The sequence below is a fragment of the Micropterus salmoides genome, unplaced genomic scaffold, assembly GCF_014851395.1.
Source record: "Micropterus salmoides isolate LMB-PRFRI ecotype aquatic unplaced genomic scaffold, ASM1485139v1 Ms_hic_scaffold_8, whole genome shotgun sequence".
Taxonomy (NCBI): Eukaryota; Metazoa; Chordata; class Actinopteri; order Centrarchiformes; family Centrarchidae; genus Micropterus; species Micropterus salmoides.
In genome coordinates, this window is record NW_024044570.1 from 33,064,358 (window position 1) to 33,086,090 (window position 21,733).

At 40.4% G+C, this 21,733-nt stretch overlaps 1 protein-coding gene across 16 annotated transcripts in view; it reads right to left on the bottom strand.

Moving 5' to 3' along the window:
* ppfibp2b (PPFIA binding protein 2b) overlaps window positions 1-21,733 on the bottom strand; it is a 76,335-nt gene that overhangs the window by 42,544 nt on the left and 12,058 nt on the right. For 12 of the 16 annotated variants that reach the window (XM_038705598.1, XM_038705602.1, XM_038705600.1 and 9 more), the window contains exons 2-3: window positions 10,508-10,614; window positions 6,501-6,709 (exon numbers count right to left, since the gene is read on the bottom strand). In XM_038705598.1, coding sequence (XP_038561526.1) covers window positions 6,501-6,709; window positions 10,508-10,589 — 291 coding nt within the window. In that variant the 5' untranslated portion in view covers window positions 10,590-10,614. Of the gene's footprint in view, window positions 1-978; window positions 1,158-6,500; window positions 6,710-9,957; window positions 10,053-10,507; window positions 10,615-21,733 lie in introns of those variants that run through there. The other 4 variants (XM_038705593.1, XM_038705603.1, XM_038705601.1 and 1 more) reach the window with 4 other exon arrangements.

Below are 21,733 nucleotides of genomic sequence, written 5' to 3' on the forward strand. Positions count from 1 at the left end.
TAACAGTGTCTGCAAATGGCAATTTTTTCTTCTTTCTTGGACACTTTAAAATGCTTCCACGCTGCCAACATTGTCAATGTAATTGTTCTGTAAAATTTATTCGGTCTTTTGATTTATTTGGCCTAACACCGAAAGTCCTTTTTTCGCTATTTTCGGGCCGATTATTTGTTTCAAAAATTACAATTTTTACCTAATCATTTCCTTGAAGAGTCAGATTTGGAGCTCAGACTTAATTTAGTTTTTGAAACGAGATCACTGCATGTTTTACACACTTCTCAGTGTAAGAAGTGCTTATAGCCTGAAACAGTTCAAAGTCTGGTATCCATTTCAAAGGTCTGTAAAGGACAGTTTAAAGGTCACTGTATAATGCTAAAAAATGTCAATAAAAAATAAATCAGCATAGCTTTTAGGGTCTTTAAGATAAATATTGTAAAGGCATCAGACTTGACAAGGCACTGATTTACATCTATAATAATCGGCTTATGTGACTCCAAGACAACACACAAAAACAGCCCAAATTCAAGACGCTTATTCCTGAAACTTCATGTCCTAACAACAACAACAACGATCTCACATGGCACAAGTCTCTCTCTGATTGAATCCAGCACTATCAGACACTGCTTTGTCAACACAACAATCAGCTGATGGATAATACTTCTAATCTGATAACACAGTCCTTGTGATGCGTGCCTACACACACACACACACACACACACACACACACACGCCCTAGCAACACTACAACAAGTTGAGGATGCAGCTCAGCTTGAGCTAAAGGAAATTACATCAGAAAATAGTCACTGGGAAATAACACAATAAGAACAGGACAGAGAAGCTTCCCCTTTTTCTTATAAACATTGCTGTTCTCTCTTTCCCAAAGATAATAATGGAAACTCCTTCAAGGCATCAATTTAACGAAAGGAATGCGACTTCGAAAAAAAGACACATAGAGAAGTCAAATTAAACCTCAGCGCTCACCTTTTTGAGCCAGGAAAAGTGCCTGTAGAAGTCAATGGGAGTCTCCATGCTCCCAGCCCATCGCTGCCCTGCCTATTTCCACTGTGTTTTTGTCCGACTCTATCAGACTGTTTGTGTGTGACTGAGATGTTCGCGGCTGTGGAGGAGGGCGTTTTACGATCTCTGCCTTCTGAGTGGGACAACCCCACCCTCCACCCCGTTTTGTCCCCCTCCTCCTACAATACTTTCCTTTCCTTCTTTAGAAGCACTGCTCTTTCCCTACTTTCTTCCCACTTTAAGTTCTGTCACTTTCACACTTATTTCTCCTTTCATCAGAGTCTGGCTGCCCCCCCCCCACCCTCCTCGCTTTCCCTGTTCTTGTTGGACGACTTGCATTTTTTCCCGCTTCTCTTTTCCTCTTCTCCTCTTTTACCTCTAGTCACCTCTCTTTTTCCTACTCTCCCTCTCTTCTTTTTTTCCTTTCTTTACTTCTCAGTCGCCCCCCCCCCTTTTCTTCTCTCTCCCTGCTGAGGTCCATCTGACAGCCAAATGGCCGGGCCCAGAAAGGAGGGGTTTGCCGTTTTTCTTCTTTCTCTGTCATCTGTTTGTGTCTGAGTCTTGGCCTATGTTCTCTCTCTCTCTCTCTCTCTCTCTCACCCCCCCCCCCACACTAAACCGGCACCATCTGATGTCAGACACACGAACAAAGAAGCAACAGGCTGTAATGTCAGCACAAACACAAACTATACCAGATCTCTCCCCTTCACTTGTGCTCTCCTTTAATTAAGTTACAGCCACAGACTTCACAACCTTGTCTGCACAGGTGAGAGACTCTCTCCCTCTATCTTCCTTTACCGCTCTCCCTCTCTCTATCCCCCATTTGTCTGTCTTTCTGTTTCTGATCGATTTTATCGATGAATCGTTTCAGCTCTAGAATATTGTACTCACAATCGTCAGGCAGCTAACATATTTTAATGTGTCAGTGTTATGTTTACAGCTTGTTGCGCTGCCCCCGAGTGGCCAAACAAATCTAAATGATAAAAGCCACAATGTGTATGGCGTAAAATTGTCCCACTCTGCTGATAATCAGAGCTAGTATGAAAAAAACATGTCAGCCAGCAGGTGCTGAACAGTCGTTCCCAACGGGCAAACACACACATTCACTTTAACTAGGTTTGGGAAAACTCTTCTCAGTCAGACTCACTGGAACATCATCGTTAGCAAGACATGCTAACGTCTCTGGGTCAGCAGTAATGAGCAGCAGTCACAGCGGATCACAACTTCCTGCCAATAACACACTTATGATGCTTCCTGTGTTTACACGTGTGTATCTGTGAGTGAGTGCGTGTTTCACCATTGAGTATCCCTGGAGAGAAGCCCACGGGGTGCAGACTAATTGCAGAGCACGAGTGACTTTGATCCTGTTTCTCTAGGTCAGCAGGGAGGAGCAGGAAGGGGGAGAAGGTAGACAGGATGAGGACTAGAAGGAGCAGCCAACCTTACATTTAAGCTGCCTTCATAATCTGCCAGGCTTTTGTTCATCTGCTATTGAAATTCACATGCCAACAATTTTCACTGGAACTGCTTTCCACTGAAGAAATAGTCTCTTGGACCCTGTGGATTATCCGTGGCAACAGGCACAGTTTCTGAAAGAAAGAAATTTACTGTTTAATTTTTCCAAAGCACCTTTCCAATTCTGCGAACTGTAACTATAATCATGATCTCTTACTAACCTTAATCAAGTCTTTTTGTCTTACCGTAGTTTACCACAACTCTTGGGGCAACTTTTCCCTAACCTTAATCATACTGAAAATTTTTAAAAACACTGGCATTGGATGTAAAGAAATGCTGACTCTTAATGTTATGCTAGATTTAGCTGAATTGTCCAATACTGACATTTAAGCGATAGAGTTGAATACATTTTTTTTTTTTTAAATGGTACAACTCAAAATGTAAAACCAGGCAGGTGCCCTGCTGGCCTAGGTGTTTAGGACAATCCACGAACTGCTACATCCTTCTAGGGTTTTCCAGAAGTATATTCTGAGGTGTGCATATGACCAGAGCATGAGTCTATGCCAAACCAGTGAATCTTTATTATAGTTTATTAAAGACAGCAGTCCTGCTAGTTTAATTTAAAAAGTTTCTATTAAGTTGAAATATTGCTTCAAGGGAAACAACACAGGCACTAAGGACATCACCCTTTTCTCCATCAACTGAACCTCCCTCCTCTGTATGATATCTGCTCAGCAGCAATAAAGCACAAAAAAACTGAACTAGAAGAGACAAATTGGGGCAGCATGATGGAGGAAGGGAGGAGTAAATAAGAGAGGGGGAGGAAATGGGGAGAGAGAGTTGGAAGAATCAAAGTAAGAAACAAAGAAAGGCAGAAAAAGAGGGAGGGATGGTGGATGGGCCAGAGACTGTGTGCAACATGTGAGACATCTGCTGTTGAATGTAGGAGCCTTAAAAAAAACTGCTGAACTGGATCCAAGATCCACTTTCCCTTTTCTCAACCGTCTCAATCAGAGCAGAAAACAGCAGCCTCTGCAGGACAACACTCATCAACAGCAACAAAACTCTGAATCCACCAGCAGCTGTATGTCAGTGAATTCAACAGAATCCACACAGGAGACTTGCAGAAATGTCAAACATCACATTTGTCATTTGCTAAAATAGGAATACAACCTCTAGTCTATCTAATACAGAGCAACTGTCAGTCACGAGGTTAGCTAAAAACATCAAGAATTATTTGTTTGGGCAGTTTGACCTTACCTTTAACAATCCTGAGCTATCCAATGCCCTTACCAGAGCCTTGAGTGCCTGACTGTTGCACTAAGTACCTCATTTACAAACAGACATGCGTCAAAGTAGAGGGAGGGTGTCCAAACATGCAGAGGAGCAATGAGAGGGGAGAGAAGAAGTATGCAGTGAAAAAGAAAGAGCAAAGGAAAAAAGAGAGAGAGAGAGCGAGAGAGAGAGAGAGAGAGAGAGAGAGAGCGAGAGAGAGAGAGCGAGAGAGAAAATAGTGAGCGATGTTGAACAGAGAAGCTAGGATGGCTGACAGGTCACACAGGACAGAGGGTGTGAGGGAGGCAGCTCAGCGCAGGAAGTTGATAATAGTCGAGTTGTAATAGTGTCTCTGAGGTACACTTAACAGAACCCGTCCCAAACCTCTCCTCTTGTCCCTTCCCTCCTTCCCTCGCTATAAAAAAGACTGCAACTGTAGCTGCAAACGACTCTGAGTCATAGTAATGATGAGGATGGCGATAAAAACATGGTGACTGATGTATTGTTGTATGCATTATGTATTTTGAGCTCAGTCATATAGCCTCTGTAGTTCAAAACAAGCTCAATTTCCATCAGGACAAGTTCCACTATTTTTTATTTGTTCATTGTACTGTTTTTATCCATTTCAATTGCATTTTGGGATTTTTATTTTATGGTGGTGCGGATTTGTTTTAACTCAGTTTGCCCAAAAGAAAGAATGAACAGATGAAGAAACAGGTGAATAGATGAGGAGGCTGGCGTAAGACTGGGACAGAGACCAAATGAGCCCTGAGTTCATCCTCACAGAGACATGCCAACCTATTGCAGCACAGAATGGCTGTTGTGTAGCACAGCAGCTAAATTCCTCTCCTCTCTCTTTCTGACACTTCAGCGGACCCTATGTGACCCCGCTGTAACTGTCCCCATACTGTGAAAACACTACACGGCAGATAACTGTCACAGACAGAAACTTTTTTTCATATTCCTCTCTAAAGCTACAAGCTCTACCACTGTTTCCATTCATTTGTAAACACTCAAATATACAGTATCACTACAAGACGGGCTGTCTCTACTGGCCTCTATCCTGTGTTTTACAGGCAGTGCATTTATACCACGGTAGACTTTAGGTATTCTTTATATGCTTATGCAGAATACACCTAAACAACAGTAGTTTGGTTTTGATCAACTTTGTGTTGTTTAATTAAATGTCTGCGGTCATATAGGCGTGGTGTGCAACAACATTTATCAAATTAATTCCCCAAAAAATACAGATGCGTAAAACTGAATGACCATTCAGGTGTAGAAAAATGTAGTAATGAAAGCAGTTTCCTGGACTAGCACTCCTCTGAAACCAGCTCCCTGCTCTAATCACTGGTGAACGAACAGAATGGACACTGCCTCTCTTTTCTAATGAGTTATGGATAACTCTGACCTTGAAAGAAGAGCAAAAAGAAAAACACTGTCCACTATAAACATAAATATTCCCTACGGAAAGAGGCCTTTCAACATTAAACAGCTGGTTCTTTTGGTTAGCATGTTGTCTGACTCCATTTCTCAGAGACCGCCAACTTCCAGAACATCACAGTGAATATACTTACATAACTTGTGCATCACCAGGCAATCCATCCTGCACTGTGCAAGTGAACACAACTTTTATTCACAGAGACATGCACACTGAGCACACAGTGCAATTTCTAACCCAGCTGTGTAATCTCTAAGGACAGTGAGAGCTTCATTACAAATTTAAAATAAGCAACTCTAAAAACTCTCTGGCTATTGACACTGAAATATAAAATCTGAAAAGGTTTGTAAGCTGCATTTTTAGTCCTACTATCTGTGTGGCAATACATATTTGTCAGCTGGTCGGTCCATTGCTTTGGTCCACACTGAACTAGCCTATTTGTTTGTCTTGGCCAATGGGAATGGGAACACTTGTAAAGTTACGCTAAATAACTGTAGATGAGCAACCAAAATATTATCTCATCTCATAAGTTGGCACCTTGTTTCTGCACACCTGCATTGGCTTTTTGTTTTGTTAAAATGAATGTTCTGCATTCAGTTTTAATTTCAAAAACAACCTGGACACTGTGCTGTTTTCTCTGCATAGTTGTACTGCCTGGGAAACACAAATACTTAGTACTTAGTATTTAGTGGGTTTCTTAAGCTATGACTTCAGGGTTTCCCAGTGTTTTAAACATGGCAGTTGCCCTGAAATAAGAAGTGCCTCTGCTAACATCAGAAAAAAAAAATGTTAAACTTCACAGAGAACACGCTACACCATGCAGCCAAGGCCACATATTTATGCCATTCAAACTCAGGAGGCACTGAATAAACTAAACAAAGCTCCTGAAACTTCAAGTATTAGCCCTTCAAGAGAACCGTGGTTCACAGAGAGTGAGAACATAATCTGCCACCACCAGTGAAGAGAGCAACAACACACAATGCCTTATAGAAATAAGAAAACAGTTCCTCATGCTTGAAAAGCCGAGCATAACAAACTGAACCGAGCAGGATCTACAATCTGAAATGATGCTTATTTTCAGCTATTTCTTCATGTGTTTGAAACAAACATGAACACCAAAGACTGTAAAAAAAAAATGACAACAATGAACAGACAATCCACCATGCTGAAATAATGTCATACAAACTGGAACCAAATTCCCTTTTTGACTGCTCATTAAAAAGACTTCATTATTAGCAAACTTGAAACTACAAATAAGACAAAATGTCATGTTAAGATGGAGGTTGATCGGAAGCATAGCTCACAATGTACTCACAGTTCCAGTGTGTAGCCAGTCTATGAGAGCCTGTGCTGTTCCTGTAGGTAACTGTGCTCTGAGGCTGTCTCTCCCCTCCTGGTTGGGTTGGAGCTCCAAAGCAAGTTTGAGGTCCTCAGCTAACTGAACGACCTGCAGCGGGCCAGCACTGACGGGAGAACCAAGGTCATACATGTTGTTAGAAAACTCCACCGCTGCTGCTTTCGAACCTGGAGAGTATGTGGAAGAGGAGAGGAGAGATAATTACTCATCACAGAAAGATTATTAATACCATTCTTCAAAACTGAAACGTTATTGCAATACAAAACTAATCTATTAGGTGTATTACCAGAGAATTTGCAAGAGGACCTTAAATGGCTTTTTAAATACTAGGAAAGCAGAATTTAATCAGAGCCATGCATCCTCCTGAATGTTTCCAAAATGTCCATGTGTCACCTGGATCATTTCCCTGGCGCGCACACACACACACACACACACACACACACACACACACAGTAAGATGCACACTAACACACACATCTGGATGCACTCAAATAATTGTGACTCTGAACAGCTACACATTACAGAGTCTCCATTCAGTTTATAGAGTCCAACATTAATAAACAGCACATAACAAAAAAGAACCTTTGCTTGAATTTCTCTGTACAACTGAGCATGAGAGTGAATGAGGAAGCCAAAGCTAAGTCTTTGTGCACGCGAGTATAAACGGAGAAATATCACATCTTATCCACAGGGTTTTCACTATGTACGAAGGAAATATCATTTAGCTATTTACCCAGGTATGAACTTATTTGAAGGATATAGGATATGAAAAAACTTTTGCTCTCCAAAACATTGTCTTATAGGATGGAGTATTAACAGTGACAGTGGAACATTGTGCTCTAACTCACTGCACATTATATAAATAAATAACTTCAGGCCGGTTGAGGGAAAGTGAATACGAGAATTTACGATTTTAGAAACAAACAGAACATGAGCCCATTCTCCCAGTCACCTCTCCATCCATCTATGCAGACTTCAGTGTATTTGGGCCAGAGCACACAGAGGAATTCACACACCGTGAACTCAAACTACAGCTCCAGCTCCAGCACAACAACTGTAGCAGGAGCCTACATTTGTTGTTTTGAGTGTCAGGTTTGGAGATCTGTTGTACTTTTATGAAATTATACTGTGATTTATTTACTGTTTTTTCTACAGAGGTCAAGATAGATCACCACTGCTGGAACTGCCTCATAGGGGCCAACTTTTAGTAAAATACAGACATATAGGATATAGCTAGAGAGATTTGTGTTGTAGTGAGATTGTTTTATTTTTATTAATCCAGGAGGTCACCGGTTCACACCCCAGACCGGCTTGCCCTCTCTCATTTACCACGACTGAGGAGCAAGGCCCTTAACCCAAACTGCTCCAGTGGAGCTGCTCAGTGGCCAGCAGATCAGACTGAGGTGGGCAGCTTCCATGTGTGAATTTGATCAGGGTCCTTCTGCAAAAGGGAGCTCCCCTAAAACAAAACACATTGGGGTGCTCAAGCCTCTAAACACCACAGAGCTGAGCCTTATTGCTACTGCCTCTGGGCGGCAACTTGGATTTCATCCATTTTCTGTTTATTCCACAGACGAGGCGCTGCAGTTACTTTTTGGCCGATTCATGGGGTCTGTGAATCACTCTTTTCTTGTTTTCCAAAAACTTTCTGAATCTGTCTGCACAAGGATAGTTTAACACTTTGTTTATGTTATGTTATTGAAAAAAAATAAATCACAAGAAAACTGTTATTGGATTTTTTTATACTCAGATATTTATACTGGTATCAGTCTAAAAATTTCAGTATCCATTGGGATTTACTTGCTAGCTATTATATGCTATGTTTTGCTGTCGTGGTACCACTTGCCTATAATTACATTACATTATTCTGTCCTAACATACTGTGGCGATGCCACTATATCAGTACTGTACTTTTTTGAATGCCTTAGCCTGCAGTCACTGCTCTGCAAAAAACAGTAAATGGTAGCACTATTTCAAATCACATCAACAACAATACCGATATCAGAGTCATTAACCAGTAGAGCTTTCACTTGTATTCCCATAAGAAGCTTAACCAGAAAGGGAAAAAACTATGGAATGCAATATAGCCAACATATCTAAATTCTGTTGTCTCTAATTTCCTTGTTGGTGGTTGGCTGATGTTATCGTTAATGGGATTTCTATTTGTGGTCACTGAGAGCCGGAAGAGCAAACTCAGAGCACTCGATGAAGTCATCGTGTTTTGGGCCAATAGCTAGTGAGCTTCAAACTGCATGCTCTTAATAATTATAATTCTGTACATAATATGCTGTCATTGAAGAATACCCAGTAATTATTGAGAAATTGTTATTATAATAACAATGTGTGATACAATGTGTTCTGAAGTTGTAATTTATGTGACAACAATCAAGACACGTTTTGCTTAATTGCTTGTTCCCAGTTCTTACTTAATTCTCCATTGACTTGACAACGCTTTGACTACAAGTCTATATACATACACAAGTATACAGTAAATAAAAATACAAGTATATATAGATTAACATTAAAAACCTGAAATGACGTTATAAGTCGCGGTGGATAAGCACAGACCAGGTAATGTAGAGCAGATGTTGGTTTCGGCTGTTTGAGTTGTTTGATAGGCTGCGTCATTAACAAGCAAGCGGCTCACCTGCTGCTGTGATAACGGATCGCTGGTGGAAAAATATGGAAAAAAGATGATAGCATAGTCTGCCGATTTATACTCTGATCCTGCTAATAACTAATATAGCGTATACAGCATTAATATATACACTGCCACAGATAGTTGCTCTCTCCTTATCCTTCCTGACTGTTCTCTAGTTTTCTGTTTTGCTAGTGTCCTTGTCACTACTGGTAGCATGAGGTGGTACCTGCAGTCTCTTCAGGTCGCACAGGTAGCTTCTCTAAGATGGCAAATTCAAATTCTGTGTTACCCAGCACAGTCTCAAGAGCATGGAGGAGATACCAATTGTTGCTGTTACACGAGGAGAGCGAGAGAGCCGTAGAAGGGCTTCAACCCAGCAGCAGGGTCAGTATCTGCCATCATCAGACCCTAAGCTGGTGCATAGTCTCATGTGGCCAGAGTGTGCAGGCAGCTCCTGGATGACGAAGACAATGATGCCATTGACTGGCCCTCATGTTCCCCAGATCTGAATCAAATTGAGAACCTCTTGGATGTCATGTATAGGTGTATTTGACGCTGCAAAATAGTGCCACAGACTGTCCAGGAGCTCACGAATGCCCCGATTGAGGTCCCGGAGGAGATCCCCCAGGACACTATCTGCTGTCTCATCAGGAGCATGCCCAGATGTTGTCAGGAGAGCATACAGGCACGGTGGGGCCAAACACACTTCTGAATCACATTATGAGGTGCTGAAAGTCACGCAAGCTGGATCAGCCTCTGATTTAATTTTTTTACCTTGATTTTTAGTGCGATTTTGCATCCAGCCCTCAATCGGTTGGTGATTTTGATTTCCATTGACTGTTGTTACGTCATTTTGTTCTCAACAAATTCTGCAATGAAGAGTAAAGATTTTGATCTGGATCTGAAGTGTGATTTAAGTGTTCCAATAATTTTTGAAACATATTTTAAGAGACTACAAGCCTCTCTGGTGACACCTAGAGGCTTTACTGCTCCTTACAGCAAACCAGTTTGACTCACCGACAGCCGGTGACTGACCAAATGACACTGTTATCTGTGGAGCACTGTGCTATCTAAGCCAGGGCTATTCTGACACAGAGAGAAGTCAGTTTGTGTACAGATATTGGTTTCTGGGATACTTCAATATGACTGTAGAGAATGATACTGGATGTTGCACCAGAGCATGCGAGATCCTGTGACTTCCACTCGCCCACAGATTCTCAGTCAAGAAACTCCAACAGCCAATATTAGTTATTTCTCAAAATAAAGACCACATTTTTTCAACTTCCATGTCATAGACTGCACTGCTATTTCCTATTTTTTTTACCTGCGATGATGTCATCCATCTGCTCCAGCGCCGCCTCCAGCATGTGACTGGCCTCCGTTTCCATGGTAATGGCAGGAAGCATCAGATATCAGATTTGTTCTGATGTTCTGTGGAAAAAGAAAAAAATTTAAATTGGTTTTAATACCAACTTACTGCACATTATCTTTGGATATACTGTAGAGAATGTAAATAATGTTGACACTTGAAAAAGAAAAATGACATGCTTTACACAAGTGTATCTAAGAAACATCTGTGAAGGTTTGTAGATAAAGTCCACCAACTTAGCTGGTGATGCACTCTTGCGTACACTCCTGTCCTGCATGGAGACATAATAAAGCAGCTGAGGAGATGTGGATGCTCTAACAAACTCGAATTCGGAAAGGATATTGCATCTCATTCGCTTGGCAACTTTCTATGGACACAACTCACAAATAAGTTTCTACAATGAAGAATTTCCAGAGCAAGGAGAACTTGGCATTGACATAAGCAAGTATATCACTGCAAGATAGAAATAAACTATATCTACAAAATCGCTATTAAGTTACACCATCTGCAGCAAGGGGATATTTGCTCTGAGAAACAGAAATTTATAACTTACTGATATGTAATGGTTTCTGCAGCTATTCCTGATTAAAAGGTAAGTATTTGTTTTATTGTTCCAGGTAATAAATGACCATAAAATATTTGAGAGTGAGGATATGGTTACTGATCAATACCAATGACTCAATCATTACTTAAAAGGACGAGCAGGAGTAAACTTTTATTGATGTTGTAATTTCTACTGGTCACCAACAGAGGTCCAAAAAGCCTCTTTAATTTTGCAAAACAAAACTCTGTTTCATGCAACACCTTAGGTTGTTTGCTAAGTTTAAGGATTTCCACGCTTATACTGTATATCTACATACGCATGTAACCCATACATGCACTCGTGTCTTTGAAAACCACCACTGCAGGCAGGAATAAAGCGTACATATAGCCGAGAGCTATCACACACACAGATTATTCCTCAAAGCAGGTTTGACTTTTCATCCATCATCGCTGCCTGTGGCTGCCCCTCCATCTCCTGCCATCCTTGTTTCCTGCTTTTCACCACACCGATCCTCCTTCCTGTCATCCCTTCTTTGGCTGGCACTCATCCCTTCTCTGTCAACTCTCCTTCAAGGCTCTCATCCCTGTGTCATGCTGTCATGCCGACTTACAGACAAATAGACATCAACATGCAGAAATCAAGGGGAAGGACAGTGACGTAATGACGCCTTGGGAGAATATCCCCCCCCCCTGCAGAGCAGCCTAATGCTCATCTACATTAGCACCAACTTTCACAGCCACAAGTCATCATGACAGCTCACACTGGCAATCTGTATTAAACATACTCAATGGATTTACAGTAACATGCTGTCATTACAACTCTGTCGCCATTCTCACAGTTTTCAATCAAAGCATGTGTCTGCTCCCATGATGCATGTGTGTGTACAGATGCGGATGGGAATGGTAATTTTATTGGTAATAATCATAAATGGCTCCATATTAGTCTTGAGACAGAGAGTGACTGCACCATTCAGACACAGTGACAGACTGACTCTGTTCAACAGCACTGTGGCAACAGTTGACCTCAACAGGACAACAATGCCTTTGTCTCTATGTGTGTGTGTTTCTGAGAAAGACAGAGTGTGTGTAAGCAAGGAAATTGTAGGGTTTTCATGTCTATGTGTGTATCATTGTGACACTGTGTGTATGTAAACACAAGACAAGACAAACTGTAACAATCCTGTCCACTGTCTCCCACATTGCACAATCTGTACAAAAGCTATGTGTGTGGAAATGGATGTGTGTGTGTGTGTGTGTGCGCGCATGTGGGAAAGAGAAGAGAGTGAACAGAGAGGGCACATCTGTCTGTGAGGTTCACTTCCTCGTGATGTTGGATTAAATCTTGGTAATGAAATGCCTAATGAATGGAATCGTTTCAGAAAAAATTTAACTTTAATATAATGTGTTGACCCTGTCTTTAACCACATAATATTTAGTTTAGGAATAAAAACAAACTTTTTTCTTGTCTTTTGCTTAAGACACCTTTTTAAATGGAGATTTTTATGGTGTTCTTGAGAGCTCAATGCACTGTAACTTATGAAAACACATGCAAATAGACAAAACAAAAGAAAATGAAGGAAACATATTAATCAATGACAAAACGCATTTGGAGAATACAAATGTTCTTCTTACAGTATGCTTCTATATAGAGCCCGACCGATAAATCCGATATTATCAGCAGATATGAGCTAATTGCAGATAGATCATACCTGTGTTGATAACAGCTGATAAATGACAATTAAAAAATAAATCATCTGTACATTTGTTCAAAGTATTAGTTATAACAATTAAAAAGTTTTCAAATTTAAAACTGCATTACGTCATATTATCTAGGTGAGGTCTCATAACAACACAAAAAAAAAAGTTAGGGATAATCTTTGTTTATGTTGTGTGTTTCTCAAAAGAATTGGCCGACATATCGGATTTTAAAATTCTCAAATATCAAAATCTATATCAGTCTTAAAAATCCCATATTGGTTGGGCTGTACTTCTGTATTTGAGTGTCTTTCTCACTTTGCAGTGTTTTTTTCTAAATGCAGTCCATGTGTTGTCAAAGTGGTAAAGATTTCCCCATTTGCATGTATTTTGTTGCATTTGCAGTGCGTTGAGCTTTCAGGGCCACTATAGATGTGTCAACTATGTTACCCAATTAAAATGTATGTTGCAGTTTTCAGAACTGTGTAAAGATGTTTATTTAAGATCTTAGTATAAAAACAGATTAGTGTGTTGTTCCTGTATAGTCAAATAATAAAAGAGTAATTGACTATAGATTATAGTATGTTACAGGTGCCAACTGTGGATTAAATAAATAATAATTATATATTAATCATGTCATTGTCTTCCTTATATGCAGACAGGTATTTATCAAGAATCCCTGTTAAACTGAACGGCAGGATCGTCTCCTGAGGTTAATTCACATTGTCGGTGTTCCTTGATTTGTCATTCATGTCTTAGTATTTGTAGAAACAGACACACCTTTTCCCAGGAAGAGAAATACACTGCAGAAAAACTAGTTTGTCAAACATGACCCGTTTTTCGCAGTTACACCCGACTCAGAGTTGACAGCTCTCTCTCCTGGGTCAAAAGGGAAGCTGGCACGCTGTTAACACAACAGGCAGATTGTACAGAGAGTGAAAAAAAGTTTTCAGGTAGCTGATAGGATGTATCAAATCCTGTTTTGTTTACGGCTGGAAACTTTGAACAGGGACAAAAAATATTTGGATGGGTTGAGAAAGTCAAATGGCCCAAGAGCTCCGATTGCATGAATTAAAAAATGTGTTGGCCTCAATCAGGATTTGCTGCTTTATCCTTTACAATCTGTCATCCAACTGAGCAGGTCAACCATGTTTCTATGTTGACAGAGCAGTTTACTGACAATGCATGATGGGTCAGCACCTTTCTGCAGCCCCCCCACCCACCACCACACACATCGATAGAGAGACATCCTATACAAACACCCACTGCCCCGTGCCCCCGGCTGTGAGAGGGATAAGCTGCTAACTAAAGATCCTCAAATCCAGCACCCTGCAGTCCAAGCACATTTGGTTTCAGGTATCAACACTATAGCCTTGGCTGTCAGAAACAGATAGTTTCACAACAATTTCTTCCACTCAGACTGAAAAAATAAACACTGATAAAGCTTTGGTGCTGTACAGGATAGTTTGAAGCTTCATTCAATCGAATTCTAAATCAACATTTATAGGATGTCCAGATTTTTTGGGGGAAGTCTATAAGATTATAAGCATTTTAATATTTGTAAAGTTAGATTTCAGTGGTGGCTGCATAGGATTGTTTCCAACTTGTGTGAGCCAAACATTTCCAATAACTCCAGACCGTTATGTCCAAAAACCATATTTATTGCCATTTACCCTTTCAAAAACAAATTTCCACTGTGGTCATAAAACGGTTTGCTCTCCCGCTTGCCGCACACAAATGGAGGCACACACCTGTATTAACATGGAGGACTAGCAGCGCATTAATTACATTTATATAACCACAATAAAAAAAATCATGTTTCCAATACGTTCATTTATTTGTGGCAGCCAGCCACAATATCAGTCAGTTTTATATTAGGCCTATTTAAAATCGTATTTGATTGCAGAGCGCCGTAGCGCATTCGCGCAGCACATCCTCGCTTGTCCCTCTCGCTCTCTCCCTCTCCCTCTCCCTCCCTCCCTCATGAACACAGCTGTACAAATCTGTCCAACACAACGCTGTCAATGTCGAAGACCCAGCTAATAAGAAGAGCTAAGTTAATGTTAGAATACAGCTGGGTTTTCGAGGCTAGCACACTGTATTTAGCTAGTAGTCAATATCGACTGCACGCGCGCACCCCTAGTTCATTACTTCTAAATATTATTAAACATAACTTACAGCAGCTAACGCTGCCCGTTGCTAAGTTAGCCACAAAGCCAATGCCGTGTTTATCAGTAAAGCAGTTCTAACATTAATGAGCGATTAAACTATATTGTTTGATGTATTCTAAATATATTTGCGAACTTCTTGTCTCTAGTTACAGTTGGCGTGTCAGAAATGATTAAACCAGAAGTCACATGTAAATAAACATGAGCCGAACAAGAATCTAACACGGCTTCCTGCCTAACAAAGTTCTCTAACGTTACCTCTTCTTTTGAATGTGAAATGTTACTGTGAAATCTCAAAGTTGCAGATCCTTGCTGTAGACAATCATGTAGTATTAAAGGGATAAACTAAATGCGAATATCCTACAAAATAGTCATTGTGGCAGATTATATGTAAGTAATAACTATTGTGTAGTTTAATTTGACTCTTATTATCAAAACCTTAATATATTTTGTTGTAATTTTGTTCAAAGTACTATTTATACCAATAAGAAAGTTTCTTTTTATACTGCATTACGTCATGTATCTTGGTATCTAATTTAGAATTTGAATGTCCATGACATGATGGTATAGCCCTAGTTTGCAATGCTTAACTTAAACTCAGGTGGTTCACTCAGCCGGCCAATGATCAACACCCAGAACAACACTTTTCCAGCCCTATTATCCACGAACGTGCCACGTGATGAAATAAAACATCTGCTAGGTGCCTGTATGCAAACTGTCATATCGAGAGATCTTTTCCTGAAACACACTGTATGTGAGAACAGAAAACAAAGCAGTGTCTGCCGCTTTACGCCAACCTCACTCGTTTCACCACCAGCCTCGGAGAGAGTGAGTGAGTGAGTGAGTGGAAAGAAGAGGATGAGTGGAAAGGGAAGAGTGATTAGGCGGAAACTGTCTGTGTGTTCATGCGCTCACCCGCCCACAGCTGACGGCAAGCAACTATCCAGAAGCTGTGGCTGTCTCGCTGTCCGCTAGCCAAGTGGCTGTGCTGCTAACAGCTTCATGATTAGCTCCATCAGGAACAAAGGCCTCAGTACATTACTGTCATCCAGCACTGCTCTGCACACCAACAATCTGATACACTTCTAGAAACTGCTGGGGTTTAATGTACAGGAGCAATACTCTTCTTCTTCTTCAGTATTAGCAAACCTGATTTATTTACAAAACTAAAACAACTACAAGGACAACAGACACAGGAGTACAGCAAACACAGCAAATAGATGGAAAAGTCAAATAATATGCTAAAGCTCAGCATAAAGCAACAAAGAAAAATTATGCAATGGTCTTTCTGTACAAATAGTGTTGGATCAGTCTTTGTCTCTGGCCAGAACTCCAGAAAAGCATACAGAGTAGGCTGAGGAAACTCAGGCTGCGTTTCATTTTGAAAAGGCTTAAAAGAAAAAAGATAAATGCTATGAGCTACTGACATTTGAGGTTAAAAGACTGAGTAAACATAGCATACAATTCTACCCAAAAACAAACCCAGTGAAATGATACCTGAATGAAAGTAATGCAGTCTTCTCAGACCTGCTCAGAAGTCTTCCCGTAGCATTTTGCAAGTGGAGATGAGCCACAGCTTGATGGCCAAGTTAAAAGAAGGTTTTGCAGATTTGGACCTGTTATAGCAGGAGAAAGTATAACAAGTGTAACTAATAGCATTAACAATGCCTCAGTTCCATTAAGTGTAAGCCAGTAAGCCAGACTGCACAATTGCAGAACCCTGCAGCTGGTTCACCTAAATGGAATGCAGCCATTATTAATGTTATTAATTACACCTGTGATATTCCTGCTATGGCAAAATGAAGAAGGTCTGTTGTCATGACTAGCTCTCAGGAGCAATGCAATGTTGCTGTTTATGTCTTGCACTAAATATAATTGAAATGGCTTTTAGGAACATTGTTCAAAGTGTAAATTTAAGGTGAAAGAGACACTTAAAGCTGCATTCAATGATCACTTAGGCCAGGCTGTAAGCATTGACATATTATCGCCTTATAAAGCTTTTATAGCTAACACCTTAGCAAAACTATTTCCTATTTACATGAGTCTGATATTTATTCTCATTTTAGCTCTGGTTCAGTGTCTACCAACTCCTTAGAAAAATATCTGCTGCTAAGTGCTCCACTATGTTCTCCAGCTAACATGTCTGCTGGTCAGGTCAGGTAGCCTACAAAGGTTTATCAGAGCTTTTTTAAAACAGTTGCCTGCTGCATCTGGAAACAAGATTGAGAGTGACTAAAGTGACTTTTCACTAAGGTCAACCATGCTGCCCATTAAAGCAAAACAAAGTGTTATGGACAAAATATTATGAACAATTACAATAATAATGTAACACTTTTCCTCAGCTTGAAATTGCTCTTGAAACACCTCAGGTCCTACTAGCATGACTGCTTTGTAGAGACAATAAGAAGCATAACTTTATTATTTAGTAAGATTAACTCTCTATAAGTGGGCTACTCAGTCCTCAGCCCCACTCACAGACACAGAAGAGAGAAAGACAGAGAGAGAAAAGCTACTAAAAATCATCTCAGAGCTTAATATGTGGGCTTGAACAGTGGCTAGATTATCTTCTCTAGAGAATGACTGTGGGTAGTGTGTGACCTGTGAACCGTGCCTGATGCATGGCTGCTGGGGGAGCAGGAATATATAGTTTCATGTGACTCCCAGCGCTGTGCTCATCTGTACTGTTCTGCGTTGAACTTCTCTGCTCTTTATTGTCCTATTTAGTCCTGCTAAAGTGCATTTGATTCAACTCTGTTCTGCTTTGCTCAGTTCTCTCAAGGGAATATGGCTCTGTTTTCTATATATTATCTGATTCTTTTCTCCATGACTGTGCTCTGTGTTATACTCCGGTCAGTCCTGTTCACTTCTGCTCTCATTTTCTGCTGTAATCTATTTTGCCCTCAGAGTGAGGCTAATGAACCATAACTCAAAACAACACATGACTTCCAGTCAATGATCATCGTGGGGGTAACAAACAGTAATGTGAACATTCAAACGTTACTTCAAGTCTTTTTTCCTTCAAAAGACACCACAGTTGTCATCAGCCTGATGTTATTAATGTGTCCAATAACTTAAGTCATAAAGAGAATGTCAGATGGAAAGAAATAAAAGGCTTGGTAAACTGAGGTAAGTTGACTTTAACCTCGAACATAATAACACACAACAGCCAAGAACGCTGTGCACCGAGCACACAGTGAGTTGGTCTTTCCATGTCTGAACTAGCGTGCCGTTGACAAAATTCACATGAAGGGCAGAGAAACAACAAACAAGTTTGAGTAACCATATCACATCACAACACAGTCCTCTACTCTTTACCATGAGTTTTCCATTATAATGGTCTGACCTTCAAAGAAATACATTGCAGCAAAGAACCACTCTCTTATATCATCATATATATCATATAGGAGTTTTGTTCTTGTTGTTTTAGACATGCCAAAAAGGAAGTGCCAATGCTGTGCGTGAGGACAGGACAATGGGGTGTGTAAAACCTATAATGATTCCTTGGGATTTCATTTCTCATTAAAAGTTAACTTGCCTAGTCATTTCACTTGCTTATGTATTACAGTAAAGGAATTGCAGTCTTATAAAATAAATGACCACCTTGATGAATAAACTCATAATTTGACTGCACACCTTAAAACCGGTAGCAGCAGCCTGAAGGAGAGTTTGCAGGGCTACCATTGTACAGTATACACACAGTCACACCTGGCGGGTATCCAGTACTGCCACATTCTTGCAATGTCAGTTGCGCAACAGCTTGACTATAGTAATCATCAGTGTGTACAACTTGCCCAAGGGCACCAACGGCTAAGATCAATAGATTAAACCTGCAAAAGAACTATGTTTGTGCTGACCGTTTGAATGGACAAAAGCCTGTGTAATGAATGACTTCCAAGTAAACCACTAAGCATATCAAGTGGCATTCAGCTCACTTAGATTCTCAGGCAACTTTGGTCTGGGATGTAATGAACATTAAAATATTAAAACATGATGCAACTAAAGATACACTGCAGGCAATAATGCTCAATTCCATTTTATTTCCAAGATCTGATTTTTGTGATTATTTTTTAAATATGGCCTATATCAGACTCCATGGTGAACTGTCCACAGCCTGAAGTGACCCGCATGTGCAAAAGAATAATATGACGTCACAGGCAGCACGCTGTCATATGGAAGAAACCGTGTAACGCCACAGAGGGTAGCGTTTCATTTAAAAGTTGATTTAAGTTGGAAGGAAGGGAATTTGTGAGCAAATGATAGCAAGGACAAAGAGAAAGAGAGCCAAATTAGTAATTATGGCTAAAACAAAATCAGATTTGGGTCACTTTGGCCATGGTCTAAATGTGCTGTAAGAAAGACACAGACACAGTGATAGAAACACAAAGACGCACAGCCAAAGTGAAGAAGAGATAACTAACTGTAAAGAGAAAGTAGTAAAGAGATTTAACCCAAGACAGAGCTCCTCCAACAAAGGCAAACAGCAGAGCTGATATGAGCTGACACTGAGCGGATTGATGTACGACACTTAGCCTCTGGACTATTATCATAAGCATAGCTCATTACTTATCTTCAAGATGACTTACAGAAGAGGATGGAGACATGGAGGCACACACAATTGACTTTGTCACATACTCATTTCCACATTCAGTCAGTGGGGAAGCTCCTGAGAATCACTTTTAAAGACAATGCTGTGACAGCTTATTCAGTACAGACCGCACTTTTTGTTCTATAAACGTTTCTCAAAGGCAGAGCTGCTCTGGAGGCCAGGTGACCACGGTGAATCAATGACAACAATATGGGATGAACTATACTTATTAGTGTTTAGGAACCTTTTTGACAATGGCCAATTGGAACTAACCACACTGAAAACATACTGCAATTGAAGACTTTTTTCCTGCATTTGTGTCAAAGGGTAATAATAATAATAATAATCACAGTGGCGGGCTAACTAACTAGCCAGGTAGTCTGAACTTGAAAGTAAACTAGGCTAACCTCGCTTTGGAAAATTGGATTTTTTCCAGCAACAAAGTTTTTTACTAGGTTTCAGTCTGAAGCTTAGCATTTTATGATTGATCAAATCAATGAGGACAAATTAAAATACTTTCCAGTTATTTTTATCATTTTGGGATGAAGCAGGGTCGGTTTGTTGGGGCATCCAAATGGATTCTCATACTTGCACAACATTTTGTAGAAGGGTTGGTCATGAGCCAAAAGACAGCTGATTAACTGTTCATGCCAAGTGGCAAAAAGAGGGTGTGGTAATGGGAGTGGCCTATAAGAAAAAGGTGCATAACCAGACAAACAGATGTACAAATAGACAGACAAATACACACACTATTTTGCCACGTCCCCTTTCATAACTTATGAACCAGCTGTCGTAGACAAATTTGGACTGAATGGTTGCCAATTGATTTTCCCCCTTCAGCACTAACTGTTGTATGGAAAAGTTAAATATTCTGAGGATTTTTAGCAAAACTTAAGTCTCCATCATGTTTCGCAAAGTCCTGTCATGCCTTATCAGACACTATTCCCACCATCTGCCTCTTCAGAGTGATTGTGCATAATCCATCAGTTTTAGTTCTGTGGCTCATACACGCAGTTGACAGCTGCTCTGTTAACATCACAATTCAGCTGCCTTGCTGCCTGCGTCCTCCGCTGTTTACAAAGGCAACACTGTAACTGTTGGGCATCATAAAGTTAACATTAACGTTCCCCATATCCCCCGGCTTCTATGCTTCAACTCTCTGAAGTTTATGGAGTTTGCTAATGTACAGAAAGTATTACTTGTTGCTAAGGTAACTGCTATCCACGGCTAACTAGCTGCGGTTAGCCTTGTGGTCATAGCTGACTCAGCCCGGACTGGGATTTTGGAGCACCATCACACCTCTACTCAAGCATTGGAGGTTTACAGGCCAGGATAACGTCAGCGAGCGGCGCCCCAGAACCGGAGCCGAGCTCTGCAGCCTCCCAGTGAGCACAGTAGAAACGGGACTGTACACACAGACCAACAGCGAATATAGAACTGAGGTGATAGCGTTTCTTGATGCACAGATACATTTACTTTTTGCTAAACCACAGACAGCTAACGTTACTAACTGTATCTGTAGCTAGTTAGCTCGGTTTGCCGTGCTGCTAACTGTCCTTTATTAACGGCCCCGGGGTTCTAAGAGCCAAACCCGGCAAGACGGGGTGGGGCGTAACGCATATTCAGCGCTATTGGCTACTGTAAACACCAGTCAACATTAACAAGTCCCTTCCTGTCTTTGTGTTTTTAAATATGCAGAAGCAAATAGCACATTAATGGGAAAATTAAATAAAAAATGTATATTAAAATCTTTAAAATGTTAGAAGAACAAAAGGAATCAGTTCTTTGCTGTAATCATTTGTCTACATTGTATACGATTAACAAAGTTGTTATTTTTCTCTTGTAAAACAATAACTTGCAAAATAGTCTTGAAAACCAACATGAAAATTAATTGTGATAAGATTGTGAATCGTGATCCTACCTGAAATAAATCGAATGATATTTTTGCCATATCGCCCACCCCTATTCCCAGCAGACAACAGTATTGGTTCATAACTACTCCATGGTTTTGTCTGTGAATTCATTGTTTCATTGAGAATGTAGCAAATTCTATAAATGACATCCTGTTTGTTTAAAATATAGACAGCTGTAAATGCACTGTTCTACTATTGCTAAATACTATGGCTTCCCCAAAAGGTCCATGGAAATATTCTTGAGCTTGATTTTCCTATTCTGACCCTTTTCTTTTAA